Source organism: Drosophila suzukii, chromosome 2L (assembly GCF_043229965.1).
Source record: "Drosophila suzukii chromosome 2L, CBGP_Dsuzu_IsoJpt1.0, whole genome shotgun sequence".
Lineage (NCBI taxonomy): Eukaryota > Metazoa > Arthropoda > Insecta > Diptera > Drosophilidae > Drosophila > Drosophila suzukii.
In genome coordinates, this window is record NC_092080.1 from 25,196,023 (window position 1) to 25,210,736 (window position 14,714).

Consider the following 14,714-nt stretch of genomic DNA (forward strand, 5'->3'; position numbering starts at 1 on the left):
CTTATTAAATATATTTCTAATTTTATTTTTTAATTTCCCAATAAAAATGTTACTATTCAATTAGTAATTTGGTAATTAGGTGAAGTGCGCTTTTATAATTTAACTACATAGAAACTATCATTAATATGACTATTTAATTCAGATGAGTATCATCATAAAAATTTCAACTTAATTAAATGTAATTATTTCAAGAATTTTAATTTTTATAATGTTCATTAGCCCAAAACATAAAGCAACAAAAGTTCTTCCTTTTTTGTCAGTAGTAAAGTATTTACTTTTCTATGTTGATTTTGCAATATTTGAGAGTTTTTACTCAATTTTATTGGCATGCAGCCAATAAATTTCTCTGATGGGAAAAAAGAGCTTTGTTCTTATTTTTTTTCGAATTTTTTAGATATTTACCACCATTGTAAGTCAAGGGATGGAAGCTATTGCATTTTTTTCTAGAATTCTAAAAAGTAGTATATGTATATAAATTTATATATATGTATATATATAAATATATAGGTTCAATGAAATAGAAAATTTTTTTTATCTTTGTATTTTTGCAGAGTGATTTATGATTGCAGTCTGCAGTTTGCAACGCAGTGAGGGAGATATTTACGACCGCATAAAGTATATATATTCTTGATCAGAATGACTAGCCGAGTCTATCTAGCCATTTCATACTTTACATACTTTCCGACGAATCTAGTACACCCTCTTACTCTTCGAGTAACGGGTATAATTATAACTTCGGTGTTTTTTGACATTAACTCCTACTCTTAGGAATATCATTCTTTAAATATTTCAGAATTTCGAATAAAATTTGAAACAAGTCGGGCGACTTTATTATATAGCTGCCATAGGAACGATCGGATAATTAATGTCAAAATAATACATAGACCGTTAAATTTAGTTTTCGGAAAAACATATACGGTAGTTAATTGAAATAGAAAAATGTCTTAAAATGTATGTAATTAGTTTTTAGTTTTCTAAAAATTGGAAGGCTCTGAACATACAATACTTCCACGGGAACGACCTACAACGGTATAGAAAACTTCAGCGTGCCGAAGTTATTTTCCTTTCTTGCTTTGAATTCGTCTGAAATAATGAAAATACTATATACCAGAGTATAAGAAAAAATTATCAAAAATAACGAAGCCAAAATCTTATTTTTGCAATTCTATTCAAAAGGAAAATCGGATTTTATCAAATGAGGTGTCCTATGTCGTCACTACATGAAATGCCGTCCACAGTGATACTACTTTATAGATTAAACAGATTTGCGCGATAAAAGTTAACTCAAGAACAATGAGGGTAAAGCGTTGTTGGTAGTTCATTTGAAATGCGCAGTTTTTGTAATAATCTACACTAAAAAATAACCCTCTAACATTTAAATAGGTTTAATTAGGAATACAGCAATCTCAAATTTCATCGTGTCATGCTGAGAAAGGCATCTCCAAAAGTGTATACCATGTATGTTTTTATGTACATCTAGGAATTACTAAAAATGAAATTAGATTTTAAAATAAAATAATATATGCCTATATTCACATGATTAATAATACTACTGAGTGGGTATCTATTAGCTCGGAATGGCCACCTCTGCAAATTGTTTTGTCCCCAAAGTTAAACGCCTATGATAAGATACACTTAATTGCGTCCATGACAACATCGATCATAAACGATTCAAAGCCGAAATCAGGCGACACAGTTCTTTCAGATCATTCCTCACTATGTGCCCATCGATTTGCGATTTGTGAGGCTGAACATGCAATTGCACAGTAATTCGTTGCTCCATCCCGACATGGGTTTTATCTCTGCCTATTTATATCTGCCATCAGATAAGTGGACTCCATCATGTGCAAGCCATCCATAGGGGGTATAGGACTTATCGTGGCATTCTGGGCTCATTATCACATAAGGCAGTACCATAAAAAACTTTATTGCAATGCTTATCAGCGATTATGATTCTCTGCTCGTGTGCATCAAAGCCGATAAGATTCCATAAGCAGCCAAGAAAAAGAGAAAGTCACAAACAGACAAAGGCAAATACCATTTACAATTTTTGTTGGTATTCTTAACGAACTCTCGAGAAAGATTCTAAAACTGATCCTTCTTAAAACTGAAGTATATAGTAATAATTTAAAAATATTATATTTCTTATTGGTGTTTGGAAGCACCATTTGCATACTTGTTACTCATAAGTAAAAGGTAGAAGGTATATATATCCTTGTAAAGTATATGTATTCTTGATCGGCCGTGTCGACCTAGCCATGCCAAAAATGATGCAAATCTGACCCTTCATTAAAAAGTTATAACCAAAGAATACTAAATAATTAGCAAATTCAATAGAGTGAAAGGGATGGAGATATATTCATGCATATTATGGGATTTTAAGAACACGCCACCTATGTCTCACGCTATATGGCGTTTTAGTAAAATCTCGTAAACATCCGATAAGAGTAAACGATAGGTGGCGCTTTTGTGTGCTGTGCAATACCCCACTCCCTTTAGCTGAGTAACAGTCAAGGCCGTCAACTAGAGCGATTTCTCGTGTCCTTTTTAGGTTTTAAAGAAATGTATGCAATTATTATGCGAGCTTCAACTTGAGATTAAAAACATTAAAATATGTGATGTTGTTTATTTTATTATTGGCGGCGAGGTTGCGGAAGAGTAGAGTGCGATGTGATTATCAAGCTATTTAGAGAACCAGCCTGAAATCACTCAGCCAACTCCTATGATATGTTCGCACACGACTGGCTGGGTTAATTACACAGGTCGACCAAATCCGGATTTTTTCTTGGCCCAAGACTTAACGCTATAAAATATGAAAGCATTTTACCCTTGGATTCCTACCCCAAACTTGGATACTTTCCATCACTTCACAGTTCTAAGAAAATCATAGTCAAAGAAACCAATTTTCGTAGCCCTGGACAAGAATGTAGCAGAAATGTTTCTTTCAACCTTTGACTCCAACAGTAAACAACCATAATTTTGATGGGACCTCTGCTTCTTTAGTTAAAGTGCATTTTACTAGTTTATATTTGTCACATTTTTGAATCCATTAAAACCCATATAAAAAGCGATAAGCAGTAGGTCACCTCAACAAAAGCAGTGATCACAAGAAAAAACTACTTCAAATACTAATATAGAAGCGATTTGTACTTAATTTCTTGCAATTATTCAGCTACCTTATTGAACTAATCACTAGTTCTTCAATGACAGTGATCTAACCGGAAATACAAGCCGTGTTATATATGTACATGCATATGTAAGATAAAAGGCCCCTCGAGATTCATATCTACAAAACCCCGGTGTTATCGTTAAGTACTGTCAAAAAGCTGAAATTGAGTCAGATTGAGTGCAGACACTTCAAAAAGAGAAGATAAGCTTAAGTCGGATGTTTTGCCTATTAACTTAAATATTTAAGAGTGTTGAATAATTTTTTTGAAAGTACCTTAAAGACTAACGGGCATGCTAATTTAATGTGATTCACACAATAACATTTTTTGACGAAGTTATTTTTTCGTTAACTAGTTGATTCTTAGTGTGTAACAGGATTCCCTTATGAACTAGAGAGACAACCGCCAAAAAGGAGAAAAAAGAAATCCCAGAAAAGGCTACAAGCAGACTTTCATTCTATCCAGAAGAAACTTGGAAACTTTTTCGCATCAGTTCTGTAATGATGTAAACTTTTTTGGGGTAGGTTACGTTCACAGCGCAATTTGTGTTGGGTCATGCTGACCAGCTGCATTATCGGTTTAATACAACCCATTCAGAAAAGTGCTAATAAAAACTTCGTTTGGGGATTTTTAATCACTGCTTTCACACGCCCTCAGTCACTGTTCGAGTCACCGTGACTTGCAGTTAGCTTGGCGCTGAAAGACAGACTATGCTAATTAATGTTAAAAAGAATGCGTAGTCTTCGGCACCTGTCGCATCTAAAAATAGGGAATAGGGCAGTAGGGAATGATCCAGACAAAATAAGAAGCTGATAAAATCAAAGCCGTTTAAGTTGTTAAGCTTTGGGTGAACTAAACGAGCGCTTGCCGCAGTCAAGTTCTAAATGTCATGATACGCGGTTCAAGGCGAGGATTGCTTTAATTGCTGGCGGCTATTTGCTATTTGGAGATACAAATGTATCTGAAACACGTTAGCGCCCAATTAAGAGGCCAGACGGACACGGCGACCATAACAAACATAGTTAATGGAAATTACACTTGACTCGATTCTGAGTACCAGTCGAGAAGTTTTACTTTCAGCAGCAGGTCTGGAGATACATTTACAGAGATACAATAGTTTTAGCTGACGTTTTGCTGTTTGATTGGTCCGTGTGCTGCTTGCCGCTTTGCCTTTTGGTTAATAACAATTTAATTGAGACGTTTTTAGTATTTTAATTATAGACAATATGAGCGCAATTATTAGTCATAAAAATAATGATAATGCCAATAAAAAGTTGAATCTTACGAGACGCCGTCGCTTTTAATTGGATCAGGTCAACGAAGGGAAATCTGAGAAGCACACTGAATTCGTTTATTAGAAACTCTTTTTAGTTTTTCAATTACCAAATTAGCCCAACCTAAAGCTATGATAGCATTCTGTTAGCTGGAAAATCCACTTAACGTTGACTGCATTTATATTTTCCTTGCAAATATGTCCGTAGTATTTTTAACAACCGCATGATGAGTGCATTTCCAGTTTTTATAATCCACTCCCTTTAACACAGAGGTAAAAACTTTTGTAATTCTTTTAAGAATGCAGAGAAAGATATAGGAAGCACGTTTTATAAAACTTCCTTATTACTGTATTGAAGTGGTACTTAAAGTCGGAAATATTTTTTATGGAGCGTCTTTAAAATATAAATTCATATATATTTTGCATTATATCAAGATTTTGCGCAGTGTGGCATTATCATTGATTAACCAATATTTGCACTCAATTGACAAGATCTCAAACCGACTTTGTAGATTTTCGCACAAATAATGGAAACTTGGATATTTCTAATGTCCGTAGTAAACATCCGTGGGGAGTCCATCCCGAGTTAATGACGAAGGAGTCGTTCCCCAAGTTCGCGGTTAGGTGCGAATGTAATCTTATAGAGATCACCACGGGAATTCCTGGAGATGAGCTCAACGTTTGAGTTGAGGTTTATATTCGCAGTGACTTCACAGATATTTCCACCCCCAAGTGTTTATTCCATCCAAACTCTGACTCCCAATTTCCACCCTGTTTTCCCAATATGATGCAATGCTTAAGTTGGGTTTTTGGCTTTCCGGTTATTCCCGTTCGATATTTATGGTAGATTGTTTGTCGAATACGGATTTTAATTGCACTTTGCAAACAGTAGAAACAACCTTTTCACAGCTGGGTCAAAATCATTAACTAAAATTACAGGAGGAAACGAAGACAATCACGTAGATTTCATTTGTTTCCCCGTAACTACAAATGCAATTAAGTCGCGTAAAAACTAAAATCTTGAAAGTTCAAGGATCTTTCAGAACCCCGACAATTATTTTAAATGGATAGAACAGACACCTTTAAAGTTGCATAATTTCTGGGCGTTGTCATGTGTATAGATCGTGGGTGGGTGCAAGCAGCTGCGCAAGTTACTCATGATGTTATATGTACCCTTTTTATAGGTTCGTTTTCCAAGCCCGCTTTACGCATGTTTGTTGTCTTTGATCTGTGATATGCACTTTAAATTAAAACGAACTGACAACGGAACAGGGCTAGATTTATTTGCCTGATGATGCTAATCGAGAATTCTTACACTTTATAGAGTGAAAGTGTTGCCAATCCTTCGTTGCAAACTTCTGACGACAAAGGGGTGCTTTCAATGGTAAAGTAATTATAGTAATAAGACAACGAACATACGTCTTTAGCAGAGGGTATAATGATTTCAGGCAGAAGTTTGAAACGGGCTGAAGGAGACGTATCCGACCCCATAAAGTGTATAGATTCTTGATCAGCATCACTAGACGAGTCGATCTAGCCGTCTGTCCGTTTCTACGCAAACTGGTCTCTAAGTTTTAAAGCTATCGGGATGAAACCTTCCCAAAAGTCTTATTTCTATTGCAGGAACGAGCCGGATCGGACATCTATATCCTAAAGCTCCCATAGCAATCAAAAAAATATTTTTTATTAAATTTTTGAAAATTATAACTTCGTTGTTTCTGACATATTAACTTTTTCTCTTGGAACTATCATTCTTCTAATATTTTAGAATTTCGAATAAAATGTAAATCAAAACGGACGACTTCATCATATAGCTGCCATAGGAACGATCGGATAATTAATGTCAAAATAATGCATAGACCGTTATATTTCGTTTTCGGCAAACATACACGGTAGTAAATTGAAATGGAACACTATCTTAAAATTTGTGTAATTAGTGTTTAGTATTATAAAAATCGGAAAGCCCTGTAAGTACAATGCTCCCACGGGAACGACTTCTAAGGGTATAGAAACTTCGGCGTACCGAAGTCACCTTCCTTTCTTGCTTTATTTTATTTTTGCCGATAATATGATATGAAAATGTCTGCTCTAATAACTCATGTTTCATGAAACATTTAATGAACAAGAAGGGAAGTAAACTTTGGCAAGCCGAAGCTTGTATACCCTTGCAGCTATAATTATTAAATTTAATTCGAAATTCTTAAAAATACAAAAAATGATATTCCCAATAGTATAAGATAATATGTCAAAAAACACCGAAGCTATAATTTCGTTCATATTATTTTCCGACCAATTTTCCGATCGTTCCTATGGCAGCAATATGATACAGTCGTCCGGTTTTGATAAAATTAAATTCGAAATTCAGAACTTATTAAAAAATGTTATTTCCAAGCGAATTTATAACCTCATGTTAAAAAACAACAAACATATAATTTTTTATGGAAGATATAAGATATAGTTGTCCGATCTGGCTGGTTCCGACTTATATATTACCTGCAAATGAAAGAAGACTTTTGGGAAAGTTTCAGCCCGATGGCTTTAAAACTGAGAGACTAGTTGGGTAGAAACGGACGGACAGACGGACATGGATAGATCGACTCGTCTAGTGATGCTGACTGAAATCCTAATACCCTCTGCAAGGGTATAAAAATGAGCGATGCAGGGAATACAAAAAATCATAATCGAAAAAATTACAAAAAAGCACTCAAAGGAAAATGAAATAAAAATGGTACATGAGAAGCCCAAATATAGCTTAAAGTTTTATTTCAAAATAATAAAATTTTAATATTAATATACATTTAAATAGAGAATGTTAGACTTGTAAGCCCCCATACCTTTCTGGCTTTTTTAAGTGCAGAGTATGCTGGAAATTAAGAATTGGAATATCAACAGCAGTCCCACTGATAACTCGCTGATTCATTTTTAATTTCCCCCCCACCTTCGATTTATTTTCAATTTTTGCTTATTGCTCTTGTCGCATGTGAACACCGTGTGTGCAGCTATTGTTTTGGATTCGGTTTCGATTTGCAGTGTTTCCATTTTCCTTGCCTATTTCAAATTGATCATACATGTGTGCTATCAGCGGCGGTTGGGAGCTTGGCTGCCATTAGGCACGTTATTCAGTCTCTGTCGCGGCATAGAGACGACGATAAGAGACTATATAAAGCTCGATTGGGGGCTATAAATGTGTGTGCGGCCAGATGGGGTTAGGGGGTTCTAAAAGTATACACTTATGTGAGCTAATGCTAGTTGTTCACGTTGCCGATGAAACAAAATAATAATTAAGGTCTTTGCTAAATTGCTCAGGTCTATCGTACATATTCTATAATCTGTGTAAGCTTATTCAAGATTTTTCTGATAAGCTTTTTTACCCAACGAACTGTATATATATATATTCCTAACCAAGCTACATATGCGAACGATTCTTTCGACCATTCTATATCTATCTATCTATAAATACAAAGTTTGTCGTTTCTTAATAATTCTGCAAAATGCATTTCCAAATTTGTATGATAAAACCTTTAATTTGGCACCTTAAATTCCGCCTTAAATGTATAAAAATTAAAAACTGATTTCTCTCACGAAAGTGATTTAAGTTGTTCTGTTACGGGTATGTTTTAATAATTTACAATCTGCAATCTATGAAACTATTCAGTTCTTATAAAATTTCATTTGTTTTCGTGACTGACCGAATAACTGACCATTGCAATACAATGCAAACGGTTTTTGGCATATAAGCAGCCGAAAATAAATTTAAATACGCCTATACATTCCGAAATATAACGAGACATATAAATCAATTTACTGATATAAAAGTTTGTGTTGGTTGTCGTACAACATTGATTTAATTAAAATAATTCCTGTTTTTTTTCAAAATACCACTTAAGTAATTGTGTTATATAATTGCCTTTTTCAAACGTCTGATAGACGACAACTTTTCGTCCAAAAATAAATACTCATCTTGCATAGATCGAGCAAAGTTCCCATCCAACTCGTGTTTGTTAGAATAATTATGTTGGAATGATGTTATTTCTATATTATTCTAGTAAAGATGAGTTATTTTTAGGAAAGAGAAGGAACGCGAAACAAAACTTTTAAAAAATATGAATTGGGTGCTCCAGAATAATAAAATTATTGATTTATTAAACAATAGTTTAGTTAATTAAATACTCCACAACACTAAGAGAAATAGAAGAATACGATTTGGTATTGATGTACCAGTCAACACAAAAATTATCGTTTGGGCGCAAAATACTTGATTCTCTCTATCGGAACCGCTCTCTAGACATATTTATTTATAAAAAAGTTATTTGGTCGTTTTTTGGGGGCTCGTCATACGCCGCTCCCAAAAATTGTGTTCGGCACATTAATTAAAGAAATTTAGACCGTTCATACATATTGAAAGACATTAATATATAAGAAACTGTGTTGGTATTATACGATTCTCTTTTCGCTACACTATTTTTAGATTCTTATCAGGAACGCGAAATCTCTGTTCATTAGGGGGACTTTTTTGTATGAAATTTTTAAGATTAACCCCGTTATATATTTCCTTTTGATATCCTTAATTCATTACATAAAGAAAAATATGAGTAAAATTGTTTTATACGGTACGTTGATTCTTAGCTTTCAGAGTTTGCTAAATAGTAAAATTTACCCTTTTCAGACTCTGAAGTCGTTCATAAAGTCAAAATCTCTGGAAGCCAAATACCACTTGAAAATAATACGCAATACCGTGATAGCCTAAACCACCATTTTTTAGCCTATAACTTTTATATATGTATGTATGCGAATTGCTTTATGGTATCATAGCCCTTAATCTTCAAAAATTGTAAAAACAATCGCTATTTCAGTATGAATACCACAAAATCATTATAACCTTATAGAAAACGAGCAGACAAAAAAATTGGTGTCCGAGCACGGTCCTTTCCGATTCAGAGACAGGAGCTCTTCGCAGCTCTTCAAGCTGATTCGAGTCGTGAAGATTCTCTTTATTTCCCCTATGCGATCAGAACCAAAAAGTTGACAAATTAAGAAAAGGAAGAAACAAGGTCTCAAGCCTTTGCGCACCGTCTAAACTTTAAAATACATATTTTTCGTGTTCTCTTACATTTCCTTTGTACAGAAAACTACCATTTCAGATGGTGAGTTCATATGACCTTAAAAAAGTCTACCCTAATGTACATACTTATACCTTTGATTGCTGTTCTCAGCTCCTTCGTTTTATCAAAAGCCATAAACTACTTGCGCAAAACCACGCATAGAAAATACTTCAAATAATATTTTTTGGCGATCAACAATCCAGTGTTTTCTAATCTCCGATTAGGATTTGCCCACTTCAGCAGGGGGCATCAGAAGCGCCAACATTTTTGCAATACTAACGATGACGCAGCTAAAAAAGTGAACTCTAACGATGACTTGACTAAAATGAATATAAAACTTACACCGGGGCCTGTTTTCGCACCCGCGGAATGTGCGAGCGAAACGTAGGTAGTGTGCGACAGGGAAAGCGAGTGCGGGGCGAGAAAGTTTTATGCGCGAAATGATAGCCAACGAGTATTATGCTTTTTTATTTACCTTTTTTAATCGTTGGTGTTTCGTCTTGTTTTCTTCGGCTTTGCAAAAACAACAACATTTACTGTGATAAAACAACAAAAGCACACCCATGCGCAGAGAGATAAGAACTTTTGGCACCTTAATTATCAGCGCTATTTTTTTACTCAAACGTCTCTCAGTCGAGTGACGGCTCTTATTTCGAGTTTAACTTTCAAGCGGTGACGATATATGTAGATATTTTAGGTGTACGATCGTAGATCGGAATTGTCGGAGTGCCGTGATCAACTATCTGAGAATCTGTAAACAAACTGGGCAATTTGCTGTTGAAAAGTCTATTAAAATTGTAAATGTTTGCCAATCAATTAACTGAAAGAGAATTCCCGGGAGATGAAAACTAATAAGTTAAATAGTGGAAAATCTTTCAGAACACACCCATCGCGATTGCTTTGAGATATTCGCATTAAAAACCGAAATCTTTCCACGATCTTCATTAAACAATATGAATTAAATAAGAGATATAACCTAAGTACATTATTTGTACGGCGTAGCCACGTATGGGCAGTGCAAATTTAGTTTATAGCAATTTAACGTCAATGACAGTATCTCGGTTTATTTTTATAAAATTCTAAACAGTTATTAGTTAAATTAAATAACATTAAATGTTCTGTCTCCTCTTTATTCCTTAAAAACCCCAGGTCATCGTATTTCATAATATTAATAGAGAAAACAGTGTATATCGTTAAAAAACTAATGCAAGTTAGATTTGCTATCCATATTTTACAATTGTTCGTTATATTTCTGTATGTATCCCACTGTATGAGCACTTTTATTGTTTTTTATTAAAAGTAACTACTATTGGCCGACTTTTCCTCTTCTACGTTTTACTAGTATTTCTGGTTTCTCTCTTTCTCCGACTCCCCAAATGATTTTCCCATACACACACGATCCCTCATAACGATGCCCAAATTAAAGCCGGCTTTTTTTCTACACATTTTATTTATTTGTTTATTTTTTTCCAGATGAATTTCTGTCTCTGTGACTGCTTATCATTGTATGTGAGAGCTCCAAGCTTGGTTTTGGGGCCTCGCTCTCTTTCTCTCAAAGAGAGGGAGAGCGAGATATGCAAACACAGTTGAATTGATTTAAGCGTCGATTAACACACACACTGAAAGCGCACCGTGGAACTTAAAATTAAAAATGTTTAAAATAAAAAGACGCGGACTTCAGTGGTAGGAACGGCACTTACAATTTTTTAGCTTTATAAGACCAACAGATAACACCATAGTTAGTTAGTCCACTTTTTCTAACTAAAAAACATTGCATTCAATTAAACAAATTACACATTACACATACGTTATGAATAGGTTTATTTATGTATTGGTATAAATTTAGTTAAAGACATTTTGAGATGTGGCTTGGTCTACCTAGAGTTTTTTTTTAAATTTTTATTAGGAAACCAGCAAGGTAGCTCTAATTTAAACATGAACATATACAGTATATGGTAACAGCTAAATTTTAGACTTTAATTAAAATTTGAATGAAATAGTTTGATTGCCATTTTCAAATTTACCCCACTGTGCGTTGGCGGAGAGAGAGCGAGAGAGGTGCAGAGACAACGATACGCGACTGAAAAGTTTCGAGTCGCATGTTTTTTCATTAATCAGTTGCATTAAAATGGTGCGCAAGTCCGGTAGAGTTAAAATTTCTAGTCGCGAGCGCGCTGCCGTTGGCAACATTCTGTTGCGTGGCAAAGTGGGCAGTGGGCGGGTCGCTGTTGCAGCGGCAGAGCCAGCGGCAGCGGGACGACGTCGACGCAGGCGCGACAGCAGCGCCAGCCGCACTGCCTCCAGCGACGGTGTGTTGTTTTTGTTATTATTATTGTTTATGTCATTTCGGTTTTTGCTATTGCGCGATTTTTGTTGGCTCTTACAAAGGCACATCTAAATGACCCCTGTGTATCGTACATTGTACTGCTGTGGAGAAAATAAAAGTACCCCAAAAAAGTCACGATCGCTTAAATAAACCTAATCTTTCAATAATCAATTCAACCCTCTTTGAGTTGACCCTTCATTACCTTTTAGATATTTGCGTAATTGTTAAACTGAAAGTCTGGCGAAGGAATTACCTTAAATTACTTCCTTTATAACATAAAAGGAAGTTACAAAAAGGATACAAATTCTAGCAATAACGAATATGTCCAATTAATATAATTGTTAGAGAGTTCTATTAGTTATTTCTATGTACGTTCTTTTCGCAACGATTGCCGTTGCACTTTAAAAGCGTATCCAGTAAATATAAAACTGCAGAGAGGATTTCGCGTAAAAACTGTGCGCGTGCCCAGCACCAAAAGCTTAAAAACTGTAAATATCAGCATGACGGGACATTTACTGCGAATCGTTTTACGTCTCAGCCTTTCTTAATATTATATATGAAAAAAATCAATTTCAACAATCAAAATATCGTGTCTCTTTTCTTGTTGAAATGCTTCTTCTATATAATTCTACTTAAATTTACAACAAGACTTTATAGAACTAAAATGTATGTTTATACAGTCTGGTGAGAAGCTACCACCGTAGACATACTTAAGAGGTTTCTCTGATTATATTAATATACTTTACTTTGAGGTCGTGCCGTTTTCAGTAACTTTTTCCCTTTTTATGCCATATCTTATTTGCATTAGGTAGTAGAAATCCTTATAAGTCTGGGAACACACTAAACTGATCCCCCTATTAACTTCTGTTTACCTGGCTCTTTTAGAATCGGAGAGCCACATAATGCACGCGGATGCCCTGGCCGCTGGTTACCCGGCTGCCTCGCAGCCTCACAGTCCGATCGGCCACGCCCTCAGCCCCAATGGCGTAGGACTGGGATTGAGCAACAGTAGCAACCAAAGCAGCGAGAACTTTGCGCTCTGCAACGGGAACGCAAATGGCAATGCTGGCAGCGTAGGAGCTGGAAGTGCCAGCAGTGGCAGCAACAACAACAACAACAACAGCATGTTCTCGCCCAACAACAACCTAAGCGGAAGCGGAAGTGGCAACAGTAGCAGTCAGCAGCAGTTGCAGCAGCAACACCAGCAGCAGCAACAACAGCAATCGCCGACGGTTTGCGCCATTTGTGGGGATCGGGCGACGGGGAAACACTACGGCGCTTCCAGCTGCGATGGCTGCAAAGGGTTCTTCAGAAGGAGTGTGAGGAAGAACCACCAGTATACTTGCAGGTACGTTGAAATTTATATTCAACAATTTATTTGGCTAAATAATACAACCCATTAATTTAATAGCTCAGACGCTGTTGAGGCGAAAGATACTAGATAAATTTTCATGGTAGCTATTACCTTACCTGGGTTTTTACCCAGGTAAGACATATTAAATACCTTTAAAATAAGCTCAGTATTTACTTAAGTATTAAAAGTGGTATTTACTTATTTTTAATTTGCCGAAACTTAAGAATTTAATATTCTACACGGAGACATACATTCAAGTACATTGTTCTTAAACATTCGTTCTTAAAAATCGTGTTAGTACATATTGGGTTCAACGTTCTCAATATCGTAACAAAATAGTGAGAAGAGACTAGAATATTCATAGTTTTATGTGTGATCCATCCGTAAATAGTAAACCCCCTTATTGAATTCTAACTTTGCTTTACAGATTTTCGCGTAACTGTGTGGTGGATAAGGACAAGCGGAACCAGTGTCGCTACTGCCGGTTGAGGAAGTGCTTCAAGGCGGGCATGAAGAAGGAGGCGGTCCAAAACGAGCGGGACCGGATCAGCTGCCGGCGGACCTCCAACGACGACCCGGATCCGGGAAATGGGCTGTCGGTGATCTCATTGGTCAAGGCCGAGAATGAATCGCGCCAGTCAAAGGCAGGCGCTGCTATGGAGCCAAACATAAACGAGGACCTCTCCACGAAGCAGTTTGCCAGCATCAACGACGTTTGCGAGTCGATGAAGCAGCAGCTGCTGACCCTGGTGGAATGGGCAAAGCAGATCCCGGCCTTCAACGAGCTGCAGCTGGACGACCAAGTAGCCCTGCTGCGAGCCCACGCTGGTGAGCACCTGCTCCTCGGTCTGTCGCGTCGCTCAATGCACCTCAAGGATGTCCTGTTGCTGAGCAACAACTGTGTGATTACCAGGCACTGTCCAGGTAATGTTCACGGATCAGGTATTGGGTCTTAACTATTTTGTAAGCCTTTCTTTATTTTCCCTTGCAGATCCCCTTGTGTCACCCAATCTGGACATCTCACGAATTGGCGCCCGCATCATTGACGAACTGGTGACGGTTATGAAGGATGTGGGCATCGACGAAACTGAATTCGCTTGTATCAAGGCCCTAGTCTTCTTTGATCCCAGTGAGTTTTCCCCGGGTTTACCATGGATAGAGTGTTTTAATATATATATATACCTTCTATAGATGCCAAAGGCTTAAATGAACCACATCGCATTAAATCGCTACGGCACCAGATACTCAATAATCTCGAGGACTACATATCGGATAGGCAATACGAGTCACGCGGTCGATTTGGCGAGATCCTGCTAATCCTGCCGGTTCTGCAGTCTATCACCTGGCAGATGATCGAACAGATTCAGTTTGCCAAGATCTTTGGTGTGGCCCACATCGATTCATTACTTCAGGAAATGTTGCTGGGAGGTGCGAAGATATACAAATTTCGGTGTACTCGGAATAATAACTGATTAAATATTTGTTTGTGCTT

General features: G+C 36.5%; 1 protein-coding gene across 3 annotated transcripts in view; it reads left to right on the forward strand.

Annotated features, from left to right (window-relative positions):
- Positions 1-14,714, forward strand: part of Hnf4 (Hepatocyte nuclear factor 4) — a 33,562-nt gene that overhangs the window by 17,318 nt on the left and 1,530 nt on the right. For 2 of the 3 annotated variants that reach the window (XM_017071631.4, XM_017071630.4), the window contains 4 exons: positions 12,754-13,216; positions 13,650-14,146; positions 14,214-14,351; positions 14,414-14,650. In XM_017071631.4, coding sequence (XP_016927120.1) covers positions 12,754-13,216; positions 13,650-14,146; positions 14,214-14,351; positions 14,414-14,650 — 1,335 coding nt within the window. Of the gene's footprint in view, positions 1-11,655; positions 11,852-12,753; positions 13,217-13,649; positions 14,147-14,213; positions 14,352-14,413; positions 14,651-14,714 lie in introns of those variants that run through there. The other variant, XM_017071629.3, reaches the window with a different exon arrangement.